The 14,836-nt window shown below is 32.1% G+C and overlaps 1 protein-coding gene and 1 pseudogene across 1 annotated transcript; one reads left to right on the top strand and one right to left on the bottom strand.

Moving 5' to 3' along the window:
* Positions 1-1,975: 1,975 nt before the first annotated feature.
* On the bottom strand, positions 1,976-7,225 carry LOC100259981 (uncharacterized; annotated as a pseudogene).
* Positions 7,226-10,623: 3,398 nt separating this feature from the next.
* Positions 10,624-11,766, top strand: LOC104879415 (F-box/kelch-repeat protein At3g06240-like). The gene has a single exon (XM_010652150.1). The coding sequence runs from the start codon at positions 10,624-10,626 to the stop codon at positions 11,764-11,766; it is 1,143 nt and encodes a 380-aa protein (XP_010650452.1).
* The last annotated feature ends 3,070 nt before the right edge of the window (positions 11,767-14,836 follow it).

The following is a 14,836-nucleotide window of genomic DNA, read 5'->3' as shown; positions in this document are numbered from 1 at the left end:
TGATTTTTCAGAATTTTAAAAGTGTTTCCTAAATTTCACCAAACATCTATTATTTTTTATAAACATTTTTTAAGCTAAAAACACTTCCTAAAATTATTCTTAACGAACTCTTAAGAGTGTGTTTGAGAGTGTTTCTATTCGAAGTGTTTTCTTAAGAAATGTTTTAAGGTGAATCATTTATGAAGTGTTTCTTTAGAAAACACTATAAGTGATTTTTCAATATTACAACTGATTTTTCAAAATCACTTTTAAGTTCAAAGTACTTCCTAGAATCACTATCAAATGGAGTGTTAGGAAGTGATTTTGGGATGGGCAGAATGCATTGCTCCTAATACTTTGAAACAGTTTCCTTACTAAAGTTTGGTAAACATTTTATAGTTTTCATTTTTTTATAAACAATTTTTATTTCTTTTAAATTCGTCTATCTTAAAAAAGCAAAAAATGCTTTTAGAAAGTGAAATTTGTAAAATCTTGTTTGGTTGAGTTTTCATTAACAAAAAAAAAAAAAAAAAATGGTGGAAAGAAATTTGAGTAAAATTTTATATAACTACAATTGCAACTTAAGGTACTCAATCGGAATTCAATCCAATCTCTCTTTCGAGTTGGTTGGATTATATTTTTTTTCTATATATTTATATCAATATTTAAATAATAAACGAAATAAAATTTAAAATAATTGAAAAAGAGTAAAATTAAATTATATATCTTTTAAGAAAAAAGAAAAAGTATATGATATAGTTATAATATGATATTTTTCTTAAAATTATAAAAAACATAAATAAATTGAAAACGATTATATAGGTGAATATAAATTACAAATATCACAACATACTAAATAAGGTTTGGGTTATGTTTGGGTTTTCCTAACCTTGGTCCAAGTTTAATCCAAATTGAGTTAGGGTTGGAAAAACCTAATCAAACCCAATCCAAATATTAATAATAATTGCCCAATATCTTTTATTTTAAAATGGTTTATTAACCTATTCTAATATATTTAATAATTATCAAATAAATTATTCTAATATAACAATGTATCCCCTTATAATCCATAGTTTAATAAAGAAACACAATATCTATAAGATATTTGAAGATAATATTTGATTATATATATTAGATAATATGAGGTAAATATTACCAACATATTAAATCCGATTTGGGTTATGTTCAATTGTCCAAACTAGGTCTAAGTCTAATACAAATTAAGTTGGAGTTGGAAAAAACTTAATACAAATTCAATTAAGATATTAAAAATGATTACCCAACCTTGTCTAATAGTCAAGTTTGATTTGGGTTAGTTCCCACCCAAGTTGCACCCCTATATTTAACACGGATTTAATTAACCAACTCCAATAAACACTTAAGTCATATTTGGTTAGTTCGATATAGTAAGAGATAGGATAAGAGAGAGAATATTAAACTCTATTTCATGCTTAGTTAGTGATGGGATAAGATAAATTATGTCATCATTTATCTTATCCAATGTTTAACCAAATATGAGATAGAATAAGTGGTGGGGTATGTTATTTACCTTTTTTTATATATTATCTACATTTTTTTTATCCCTTCAACATAAGCTATGTTAATTTCATGGTAAGATATGTGATATACATATCCTATATGTCACAAATTTATTTATTTTTATCATTTTTTTTATATACTCATTTTGTAAAATAATTTATTTTATTTTAAATTAAATTTATGGTTAAAAAAGAAAATTTAAAAATATTTATAAAATAATATTAATATATGATATATAAATTATTTTTATATATTGAATAATACAATATAAAAACTTTTATTTATAAGGTTTAAATATTTTAATCATAAATATTTTTAGATATAAGAGAAATTTCATTGTTTTAAATAAAAAATATTAGAAAGTGATATAATTTTATTTTAAACATTAAAAAGAATACATATTTTATATTATTTTTTATTCGTTTCATAAATTAAATATAAACGTAATTTAACATAACATATCTCATTGATATACTACCTTATAATATTATGTTCATAGGATACATATATCAAATGATATATAATATAATTGGAAATCATATCCTAAAATATATATTTCATATCCAATGAGATATGATATCTTAAAATATACATATCCTATCCTATTTTATCATGTTAACCAAACGTAGCCTTATAATTTTTCTCTAGAGATGTCTCACTCTTGAAGTTCCCAAGTGATACCTTATACTTGACAAATCCTAAGTGATAACTTACATAAATTTTTTCCTTTTAAGTGATACCCCACATTTAAATTTTTTAAAGTAATATCTTAGTGATACACCACACTTGAGCTCACCTTCATAAGGTTTATAATTTTGATTTTACAAAGATAAACTCTTAGTTTACAAATTTGGCACAAATGAATGCATAGAAACTAGGATTAAAAGATGTACCAAAATGAAATGCAAGTTTTAAACTCAATGCACTCGAAATTTTTTCCTAAGGCTTAAGAGATGATTGAATAGTACTTTGAAAATATTATATCTTTTATAAATTAAGTATAGGGTCTTATTGTGGACCCGCATTTTCACATGCACCCCTACTCAGTTGCGAGACTCACTTTTATTTGGTAAAAAAATTAGTTTTTGAAAAGTTGGAGTCGCCACTTATTTTATTTTTTTTAAAGGAAAAATAAAATAAGAAATAAAACCCTAAAGAAGCGACTCCATAATTTTTGGAAAAGCGTGTTTTTGAAAAACCCGAGTCTAGGTCCGGGGATCAAGTTACCTATTGGGAAGGTACCTCTAAAAGGTAGTACTCTTCTAAGCCCTACAAAGGTCTCTATTAACTAAGTTGAGGGAAATAGGGTAATTAATTAGTTTATTATAGATACCTAGGTTGGCTAGGTGATTTCAAAAAATAGCATGCCAAACAAGAAAACCAATCACAAATCATAAAAAAGATTTAAGGTGTGTACCTGGACTGCTTCTTAAGCGTTATCACAAAAACATCAAAGTTAGTTCAAATAGTATATCATTCAACAAGCACTTTATAAAAAATAATTGAACAATGAAACAAATATCAAGACATCCAAGTGCTATCAAACATAGATGTAGTTCACAGTGACAAACATATTCACAAAATTTAGAAAGTGGTGATAGAAGGCGTACCTGGGTAGCAAGTTAAGCGCTAAAATGAGGAACAAGGTTGGCTCAATGATAGGTGTAAAATCATCTCATGTACCACAAAGAGGAAGCACAATCAAAGATATCGAACAAACAATATTGAAGAGAAAATCATGAATGTTGAGCCCCCTCCAAAGCCCTAATTAATTTTGCATGAGTTGATTTTATGAATTCCATTGTTTGGATACATGAAGTTTGTTCATGCTTGTTAAAAATCAACAAAATCATGAAAAAAGAAAGAAATAAAATAAAATAAAAAATGCATGTGGGAAAGAAATTTGGCAGCAAAAAATAAATTGAAAATGAGGATTCTTATTGCTTAGAAGAAATCTAGAGATGGATTTTTAAAGTTAGAATTATTCAATTGAAAAGGATTTGAAAATTCAATTTAAAACTGTAAATTCTCAATCAAAGAAACAAATAGAGGAAGAGGTATGCACCAATGTGGCCAAAGGAGTGGAGCCGGCTATGTCTATATGCAATGCCATGGTGCAGCTGCACCTTTTTGGAATCAAATCTGCAGCCCCACTTTCCCCAATGCGTGGCTTATTTCTTAAGGATACATCCCAGTTTTTCATGGGATTGACAGTGGGCTGCCCGATCCTGTATTAAGCAGAATTCAATTTGAATCAACATTTCTTCAGCGACTGCATCTGCCATTCTGTCCTTTTCTACACACTGGAAAGCTGGAGTTCTGATATGCTTTTCACTTTCTTATGGACTGGTTTCCAATGATGAAAATGGAGTCATGGAGAGCCAAAACTCTGCAGTCTTTTCTAATCTAAAGACGTTCTCCATGCATGTCAATGAGTCACCAAATGGTTGATGATCCGCCGGATTGCTTTCCTCTTGTTCTTATATTACCAGACTAAATCCTATACAAACCTTAACCACAAGTTTTCCCACTCCTGAATGTAAGCTCCAGATCATCCGTATCAGATTCTGTATAGTCCAAAATCTTCTGTTGGAAAACAGCTTCCAAACCAGATTCAATGTCTACTGAAAGGATTGTGTCCAAGTGTTGCTCAATAATTGTCAGGAACTCAAGGATGGAAGGTGCTTTTCTCTGCAAATTTGGGGATTGGGTCTTTAAAATTTCAATAAGGCGAGTAATGACAGCAGAGTCCATGACATCTTTCCCTGTAGTTGATTCTGATACAGCTGTCTCGTCCATGTTTCCAACAAATCAAATAGTGGCATCAGGGCTTCCCATTGCATTCAATCCCTTCTTTGATCCATTAACTGGTCCATCATAAAACTTTGATTTCATTTCTTTACCAGGGTCTAAAATCCGTGCCAAAATATCCAAAGTCTTTTCCATCAAAGTTTCAGATGTCCCTGAGTGCTTCAGAGCATTAAGTAAAGGATACATAACACCTTCAGATTCAATTAGCTGGCAGATGCTGTTGTTGACCTTTCCAAAGCACAAGTTACAGAAAATCTGACCGAATCATTATTATGGTCTAAAAGTCGAACTAGATGCTTCACGGCTCCAGCTTCCTTGAATGAGATCCGCATATGCTCATTAATAGATGCATCAGAAATTGATTCTGCAGCTCTTGAAATGGCCAACTCATCTTCAAGCCCAAGAATCAGAACTAACCAAGCAACACCATCCATCCATGGCAAAAGTGTAAACTGCTGACTTGTGGATACAGATTGGGATTTTCTTTCATCTTCCACTTCTATAGCCCCAATACGAGCAAGAAACTGTTGCTGTGTACGCCCAACTACTGCATTTATCTTGCTTTTATCTATTTCGGCATTCTTGTCATCAATATTGAATCTAAGGAGTAATTAAGAGGAGCCATACTTTGAGGGAGCTTTGGAACTCTGTTCGATCTTCGTACCATCAGGTAAAGAAGGCCACGAGTACAAACCTGGTGTCATGGCCTTGTAGGCAGCCGCACCAATCATTGGCACTATGACAAGACCCTCCTCAATGATGAGAATTCTATTTTATTCATCCTTAGCAAGTTCCAGCAATGCGTTTCTACATCAATTCTTAAAAGCTTTGCCAATTTTGGAATAACACCTGCTTCAACAATGATGCTGTGAAGAGATTTGCTTAGTGCCAAATTTACCAAAACCCCTCCAGCTGCCTCCTTCACTTTAATATCCTCATCCTCCAGGGACTTGATTGCTAGCGGCAGAAGATCAGTGTTAGCAATTTTCATTCTGAGCTTTTCATCTACAGACAGATTCCATAAAGTACAAATACTTTGCTCCTTCACCTCAGATGTCAAGGAAGAATGCCTCAACAAACCAGTTATCTCTTCTATTGCCCCACTTTCTGCTACTGACTCTCTGTATAGATTAATTGAAGATATTTCTCGAAGAAGGCCTGCAGCTGCTTCACAAGTACAACTGGAGCCTGATTTAAGGAGATTTACTGTGAGATTTAAGCAGCCTCGGAATTGCATTATGGCATCAATATACTACTTTCCTCCAAGTGAATATTTTCCACAATGCTACTATTGCCTGTTCCCTATCAAGAGGATCATTATCTAGCCCAAACATCCGAACAAACAATGCCACATAACCATCACAAACACTAGGAGAGCTGCTATTTATTGTATTTCTGTCCTGAACAGTAAACTGAGAGCAGAAACCGTAAGCAGTGAATGAAGAACGAGGTGATGATGACGATGATGATCGGAAGTGAGGATGGAGATGGCGACATCCCAAGCAAGGTCTGTCTGCTGGAACTGGACGAGCCACTGATTAGCAGCCACGCGGTTGCGGGACTGAGAGTCATGATTGAGGGCGTGAACAGCCTGGGCGACCTTGATTTGCAACTCCATCTACACCTCTCTTCTAAATAAGCAACAGACGAATTGGAGAATCATTGAAAACGAACGAGGAGAGACCGACGCCTATAATTCCCCTTATTTCCTACAGGCTCCCTAGATCAGACGGCTGCTGTCTCACATTTGTTGCACAGAGTCTTAGATATGTGCATGGATTTCAAATGTCTTATGGAGTGCATGAAGCGAGGGGTATGAGTAGTGGAGTAGTGCAATTCTTGGAGAAGAAATCAATCTGACACTGTTAATATAGAAGCCACCCATTCTTGATCAATGATGGAGCGAATCATATTGATCCACGCAAACCCCAAGGCAAACTAAACTGCAGTCAACCCAAACACGAAAGAAACCACACTCTTGAAAACCGGAACAGTTCCAATTCGCAATAGAAATTCAAGTATTCATAAGATGATGCTGAAAAATTCCCAGATTGGCTTCAAATCCCATATCTATCGATGGGTTTGCAGTTGCCAATCCTATGGACGCTTGTCTTTATGGATTTTCTCTTCCCAGATTCTTCAGGGGCGAGTTGTGCTCTGGTTATGGGTCCATAAACTGCAAGCAATCCATGAAGAACCCAAAATGATGGCCACTCCAATCATCCAAACAAATATCAATAATTGCAAATGGAATAAAAGTAGAAAGGAACATGGATTTAAAATGAAGAACTTATCTTAGGAAGACGCAGGCTGACGAATATCCCTCTCAAGAATCCCAGGACCAGTGAGGTCCTCCCCTGCTTCCAACTAGGTTCTGCACTCTTCTTCTGTTCTCTCTTCTTTTCTCCCTCCACAGTCCAGAAAAGTGTCTTCTCCCTTTCTCCGTTCTCCTTTCTTTTCTCCTTCTCGTTCCCTTGTTTTTTGCAGCCTGGAATCTCCTCTCTTTCCTAGTAGTGTATGGACTGTATCTCTCCTCCCCGTGCTCCCTATCACCCTTCCAAAAGGAATAAATCAATAAACGCCCTCTTCTCCTATGGAGAAAATCCCCCTTCTTCTATATCTCCTAGCCTCCTTTCTCTTCACGCTCATCATTTTTCTTTTTACTTGCCAAAACCAGCTTTGGTCATTTTCCTTTCGGAAAGAAAAATGACCCTCATGCTCACCGGACTGATTCCCCCCTGAACAAAGCTCTCATTCCATCCATATACATGCTGCCTTATTTCCTTTTTCTATGCCAAACCCCTTTGGTAAGTTTCCAGACCGATTCCCTCTCTGAACAAAACTCTCATTCCATCCATATACATGCTGCCCTGAACAAAGCTCTCATTCCATCCATGTACATGCTGCCTTGTTTCCTTTTTCTATGCCAAACCCCTTTGGTAAGTTTCCAGACTGATTCCCTCTCTGAACAAAACTCTCATTCCATCCATATACATGCTGCCCTGAACAAAGCTCTCATTCCATCCATGTACATGCTGCCTTGTTTCCTTTTTCTATGCCAAACCCCTTTGGTAAGTTTCCAGACTGATTCCCTCTCTGAACAAAACTCTCATTCCATCCATATACATGCTGCCCTGAACAAAGCTCTCATTCCATCCATGCACATGGTGCCTTGTTTCCTTTTTCCATGCCAAGCCCCTTTGGTAAGTTTCCTACAGAAACGTAAAATTATTAGATTTAATAAATGAATAAAAGGTATTCTAGAAAATTATAAAATAAAAATCATTAAAAAAATAAAATAAATATCATGCAATCCAGTATCATGTAAGTCATGCAAGAATGCCATGCAACCATACAAACCACACAAAAATGCAATCCATACCAGCTATGCAAACATGCAAAAATCACCTGAAAGGCAACTTAAGTGGGGTAGAGTGTGTCTAGATGAGCCTAAGTAGGCTAAGTGCATCTAAATGAGCGTAAGGTGCCTAAGTGGGTCTAAGGTGATGTCTAATAGGCCTAGAGTACTTAAGTGGGCCTAAAGTGGTGCCTAATAGGTCAAGTGTATCTAAATGAGCTTAGGGTGTCTAAGTGGGCCTAAGAGGGTGCCTAATAGGTCAAGTGCATCTAAATGGGCCTAGAGTACTTAAGTGGACCTAAGGTGGTGCCTAATGAGCAAAGTGTATCTAAATGTTATCCTAACAAAGAAGGAAAAAAAAAACTTAAATCTAAATTAAGGCTGCCCAGAATCACAATGGGGTCAAATGAGTCCTTCAACCAAAGTCTCCAAGGTGGTGTCTAATGGGCCACCGTGGAATTATTGTAAAGTACCAAACGAACACATAATAGGACATGTGCTAATATAACAAAATGGATGATCTACACTTATATAAGAGATAAAACATCAAACTAGCCATTAGGAATAAGTCTCCCTAAACAAGATGTTTATATGGTTGTCCACATAATGGTTGTTGAAGCATTTAATGAGGTGCAAAGAGTCGATGGAGGTCAAAAAACATATTTAGATGTCTACATGAGCGTCCACATGACGTCTAGTAGCTAAAACAACCACAATAGAATAAGTGGATGACTACGTGATTGTCCACATGACAACTGGATGATTGCTCAGTCATCCACATGTGCTTTAACTTAATATTTTAAAAGTTCATACATGCTTTATGACTAAGACATTCTTTATCTGACTCATATGAATATAAACCATCTTCTAACAAAGTTTTAATAGATATTCAATTCTAATGCACTTTGATTAAGTCAACAATGTTTTTAAAAAATCTTGAGAGTTTTTTATAAAAAAACTTAAGGTTCAAGGTAGTCTCCTAGGCTAACTAGGTCTCCTTAAAAATATTTTCATCCAAAAATAAAAGTGTAAAATTAATTAAAAACTCATGGATGAATGTTTTGGTGTTTTAACAAAAATATGTAATCCTAACTTAATGCATCCATTATCTTATATAAAATATCATAATAATAAACTTGATAAAACTTTTCTTGACTATTCTTAATTTCCTCTTTTGCTCTATGTATTTTCTTCCTTGATGACTTTAAGATGATCTTCTTGCTTATCACAATTAAATATAACCATTAGATCTAAATCTTGTTTTGTTATCATCAAAATCAAAATTAACCAAATCTATGTCTAGCAGTATTAACATTTCTGTCATGTATGTAATATTTGTAATCTTTTTATATCATGGGTCTCATAATTTTTTTTTTATATATATATACCATTTTATTCCTTTTCTGTATGGTTTTTAACATTTAGAAAATCGTTTCCAATTTTCTTAAAAAGATTTTTATAAAACACCAAATCATTATTTTCACTTTTTCCCTTTTTGAGCTCAATTTTCTAGAAAACCAAAAAAATACCATCTTGGTACTGGCTTTGATTTCTATTTTCTTTAAAAATGAAAACAAAAAACAATCAAAACAAACATGACTTAGGTGGTTGACAAAGTTCTAAAGTCATTTTTAAAAGTTCAAAGAAATATAATTAGTGGACAAATACTTAGTAAATGGTTTTTTGTTTCTTAAAAATTATGTTTTTGTTGTGTAACAATTTACCAAAAGCACGATGATGATTAGTTTTTTTTTCATCTATGTCCTGACACTAATTGATTCTTATAATTTAGTATTTTTATAACTTGTTCTTATTTATGTAGATGTTATTTACTTTAAATCTAATATTTCTCACAAGTTAAAAATGAGTTTTCTTGGTTGCGATTATATCTATATAGTCATATAAATTCATTTGGTCACACCTACAATCTATATCTACATGAGACTTTTCATGGTTAATTAATTTTTTATGTGATAATATGTTTAATATAAATATTGTTCATAGTATTTTTAACAAGAAATAATTATTCACAATATCACTTCAAAATAATGATAATAATAATACTAATATTTTATTATTATTAAAGAAGAAATAATATTAAAGAAAAGGAGATAATTAAAAGGAGGAAATGACAAAATATAGGAGTTTTCACTTTTGATGGAAGCCGGCAATGGGGGCTACCCACCATTTATTTAATAAAACGCTTCTTTTTAAGATTTGTTAGTTCTAACACACCTCCGACACCCTTCCTCGGAACCTCAGGAACCCGACTAGAATCAACCCTCAAAAGCCAAACGAAGAGATCGAGGTGGCAGGAGGAGAAAGAAAATCAAAGAAAGAGAATGATTAGTCTAGCTGGGTGGTTTTGGAGATTTAAGGTAATCCATCTTTCTGGTTTCCTTTTCTCATTTGGAAAATCAAATTAACCACCTGGTTTCAAAAGGCTTTAACATGATGTTTACACTGTTCAGGTGGAACAAGATCCTGCAGAAATGAGCAGGTAAGTTTTTGGCCTAATTTATTTGGAAACTTGTAGGATCTATTGTCTGGAGGATTAGTATATGTTCTGTTTTGCTATTAGTTCTGCTGCTCTTTTGTTCTCAGCTAACCGGTTAGCTTTTTCTTTTTCCTTTCGATCAGGATGTGATGTGATGTGAAATGATCATAATCATGCTGTTGTTCTTTACGTGCATCAAAGCAGGGACAGGAATGAACAAGGATTAAGTGCCACCCATTAGCCTAAAAACCTCTAAAGCATAGGCTTCCACATAGATAAACTGGCTGGCTATACTAATAGCATGCATATAAAAATAATTGGTTTAAAACCCTCTTCTTGTGTGACCCTTAATTACTAGTTGCCTTTTACATCCGGTCTTGATGGCATTATTCATTTAGTCGGATCAACAGAAGCTGATAAGAGAGAAAGAGGAGGATCAATGACTGGCCTTACCCAGGATATCATTGTGGAAATTCTCTTAAGACTACCTGTCAAGAGTCTAATACGATTCACATGTGTTTGCAAGCAATGGCTCTCTTTGATCACTGACCCCAAGTTCACAAAATTGCACTGGACTCGAGCCATTGATAAAGGGAATTACTTGGACAATAGAAGACTCTTGGTCTCTATTTACGTTAATATTGATAGAGCTGTTGATGCTGTTTCTCCTTCTGTGCGTGGCCAAATAGTGGGTTATTGTAAGGGTAAGGTATGTATGGATTTTGAATTAAATACCTCTATTTACACTCTGGTGAATGATAATGCATGTGTTGGTATTGGTTTTTGTTCGATCGGTTGCCAACTCGTGGGTTCATGCAATGGCATAATATGTTCGGTTTATGGATTCAATACCTTTCATTTATTGAATCCATCTATCAGAGAACACAAGACATTACCATATCCTGGGGAGATCCACTCTGGACGGGCTTTTTATGGATATCTTCTCCATGGATTTGGTTATGACTCCTCTACTGATGACTACAAGTTGTTTCGAGGTAGTTATAGTCCTGTCAAATCCACGATAGAAATCTTTTCTCTGAAAACCAATTCTTGGAGAAGAATTCAAGAATTTCCTACTTATCATCCTTCTCAGCATTCAGGTGTTTTTGTCAATACAGCTCTACATTGGGCAACAGATAAGGTTTCTGATGGTGATGGCATGCATCTTGGTAATAGAGTTGTCTCTTTTGATTTGAAGGAGGAGAAATTCATGGAAGTGCCACTTCCAGATGAAACATGTATTGGATCCTGTCCAACTCTTGGGGTCTTGGGAGGAGACCTATCCATGATCCAACATCATGTTGATGATAGTCACCAGATATGGAGAATGAAAGAGTATGGAGTAAAACATTCTTGGACTAAATTGATCAGACTTCCACCTTCCCCCATAACTAAAGTGGTTCCATTTGATTATACAAAGGATGGTGACATTGTAGTGCTGGTTAATAAACTGGAATTAGCTATTTACAATTCCAAAACAGAAGCTTTAGAGAATATTGCTCTTGTGGCTCCTCAAAGTGATTATTGGTACCGGGTGACCTTGTATATGGAAACTCTAATTTCACCCAATAGCCACAGTTGAAATGAAGAAACAACCCCATTTGGACATGGCATACAAGCTGAGGTAAATAAGAAAACCTTATTCCATCCTTTCTATGGGTTGATGTGGGAATCTTTCCAATATAGGTATTGTTGTCTTTAACTTTACATACCATGTTTATCTTTGTTGATGAACAATTGAGGCTTTAGATAATGGAACATGCAATGTAACCTAGTAGCTTATTGTGGGTCTCAATCAAGGAAGAGAACAAGTCTCTTACTTGTACTATATGGCATCTTGTTATAGATTTCATATTGATTTTAATTTATACTACAATAATGAAAGTGTTGTCACATAAAATAGAACTTAAAAATTGAGAGGATATAACCAAACTGTATTAGGAACAATTAAAATTAATATATATGGTTCATATGTGGTTAAAATATAATGAAATTGGATTAATTTTGCAATGGGTTTTTTAGGGCCCGTTTGACCATGTTTTTTGAAACTTGTTTCTAAAAACTATTTTTTATTTTTTAACTTAAAAATGGTTTTTAAAAACAAGTTTCAGAATGTGTGATCAAATAGAGCCCATATTTTTATTTTGTTTTTAAAAAATGATGAAAACAACGTAAAAACTTTTACTTGTTCGCTAAAAATTATTTTTTATTTCACTTTGTTTTTAAAAATTATTTTCGGAAATAGTGATCAAACAGTGTTAGAGATTTTTAAAAACAATTTTCTATTTTTATTTTTAGATCGCTGCTCTTAATGTCTTATAATTCTCCCTAATACATGTTAATTGGTGTTTTTTTCTTGTCCCATTTTCAATGATTTTCCTGCTGTTGTTTCCTTTAGGTCTGGACAAGCTGCAACGCAAATCATGTCTCTTGGAATTAATACTGAAAGCCTCCTACAGTAAGCATGCAGTTTCTGCCTCAACTGCACAATACCCCACAGATGATTCTATGATTCTATTTCATATTTCTATTTTCTTGTTCATTCCTCATGCGAAGTTGTGAAAGAAACTAAGATTTGAAGTAGAGCACAAGAAATATCAAAATGATCATAAGAGAGAGTATAACCTGAATGTATATGTGCATGATGATGAGCTTTATATCTATCCCTTAAAGCATATATTAACAACACAAGAGCAACTTAAACTGACAAGAATTAGGGAAAATTTTCATTAGCATTCCAACACAACTCCTTGAAAAAAATAAAGTTTCTTTCTTTGACAACAATAAGAGATCTTTAAACTATAATTTTAAGGGTTCCCCAAAAATTTGAGAGAAAATTTAAGGGAAAGAAAATAGAGAAGAAAAAAAAAAAAGTAAAAGAAAATAAAAAATAGATTTAAAATTAATAAATTCTTCTTATTTACCAGTTCAAACTCAATTAACTTATTTTAACTCATTGATATAAAGATTAAATACTTTTAAAATACGTAAATTTCTAACTAGTTTAAATTATATTTGATTTTATTTGATATTTTTCATAAGATAACAAAATATGATAAAATTATTTGATTTTCTTTGATATTTTTCATAAGCCAACCAAGCATGAGAGAATTATTTCATTTAATATTTTTTTATTTCCTTAATTTTTTTGGGAACTAAATATAACCTAAGTGAATTCGAGAAAAAACGCAATAACTTGTAGAACTTCTCCTAGTAAGATAAAATATTTTTCCCAATTGGAGATTACTTTAAGATATGTACCAATCTTATTCCGTAACCAATTATGGCCTTTAAATAGAAAAGAATACGTTTCACTTCCATGAAATTAACTTGTGTTGGGGCTTTGAAAATGCTAGCACCCTCTGTTTACAAGGCTTCTATGCTTGGTTCCGTCAACAAGTTGTTTGTAACCATATCAAGTTTTGAATAATGAATGTAAAATTTTTTGAGGATTCTAGTATCTTTGCTAGAGAAAAGAATATCCTTTGTATACCTACCTTAAAAAGTTAAAGAAGAGTGATGCTAATATTACCCTCTTTTAAAAAAAAAAAAAAAGAATTAATTATTTTTTTCAAATTGAAAAGATGGTAGATAATGATGAGGATAGAAAATAAAATGAAAAAAATAATAAATTTCTACTTCTTTTACTATGGAAAAAATTATTAAATTTTAAAAATATTTGTATCTGTTTTTTAAAATATATATATATATATATATATATATATATATATATATATATATAGTTTTAAAATATAAAATCTAAATAGTAATTTTTGTTACTCTCTCTCTTTAAAACAGAAGTCTAAAATTATCATGTTGTCACCTCCCCTTTGTAACAATGTGTAGAGAGAAGTATTTTTCAAGTTACAATTTACAATATTTTGGACAAACTAATCACACATTTTCTTTTCTTTTCTTTTTAAAAAAAATCTTATTCTTAACTTAAAAAAAAAAAAAAAACAAAATAAAAAACATAGAGCCTATTTGACAATGTGATTTAAACATAGTTTTCTATTTTTAAAAATAGAAAATTGTTTTTAAATTTTTAACAATGTTTGACCATTGGATTTAAACATAGTTTTCTATTTTTAAAAATAGAAAATTGTTTTCAAATTTTTAACATTGTTTGACAATTGGTTATGTGAAAACAATTTTTTAAAAATAAAGTGAAATAGAAAACAATATTTAGAGAATAAGTAGAAGTTATTTTCACCCATTTTTAAAAATAAAAAGAAAACATGAGCTTGTTTAACAATGTTTTTTTTTTTAAAAAAAATTGTTTTTAAGTTAAAAAATAAAAAATAATTTTTAAAAATAAATTTTAGAAAACATGATCGAGCTATAATTTTAGGGGAAAATACCAGGAAAAGATAGAATGTAAATAAATTTTTATTTGAAGAAAGGATTGAACATAGAAAGGAATTCTAAACCCCGGTGAGCTAAAAAATATCCAATTGAGATGTAGGTGATGAAAGATTATAATGTTTCAAAAAATAAAATCATTTATGAATAATAATTTAAAATAAACAATAATAGGTTAACTTTATGATTATTTTTATACTATGAAAATATTTTTCATTTTTATTTTGATAAATTATAGTTATTTAATTAAAATATCATAACCCAAGCAAGTTATAATTTTTTAATTTTTA

The sequence above is a fragment of the Vitis vinifera genome, chromosome 5 (genome assembly GCF_030704535.1).
Source record: "Vitis vinifera cultivar Pinot Noir 40024 chromosome 5, ASM3070453v1".
Lineage (NCBI taxonomy): Eukaryota > Viridiplantae > Streptophyta > Magnoliopsida > Vitales > Vitaceae > Vitis > Vitis vinifera.
The sequence above is the reverse complement of the archived record's forward strand: the minus strand, read 5'-3'. Positions and strand labels throughout refer to the sequence as shown.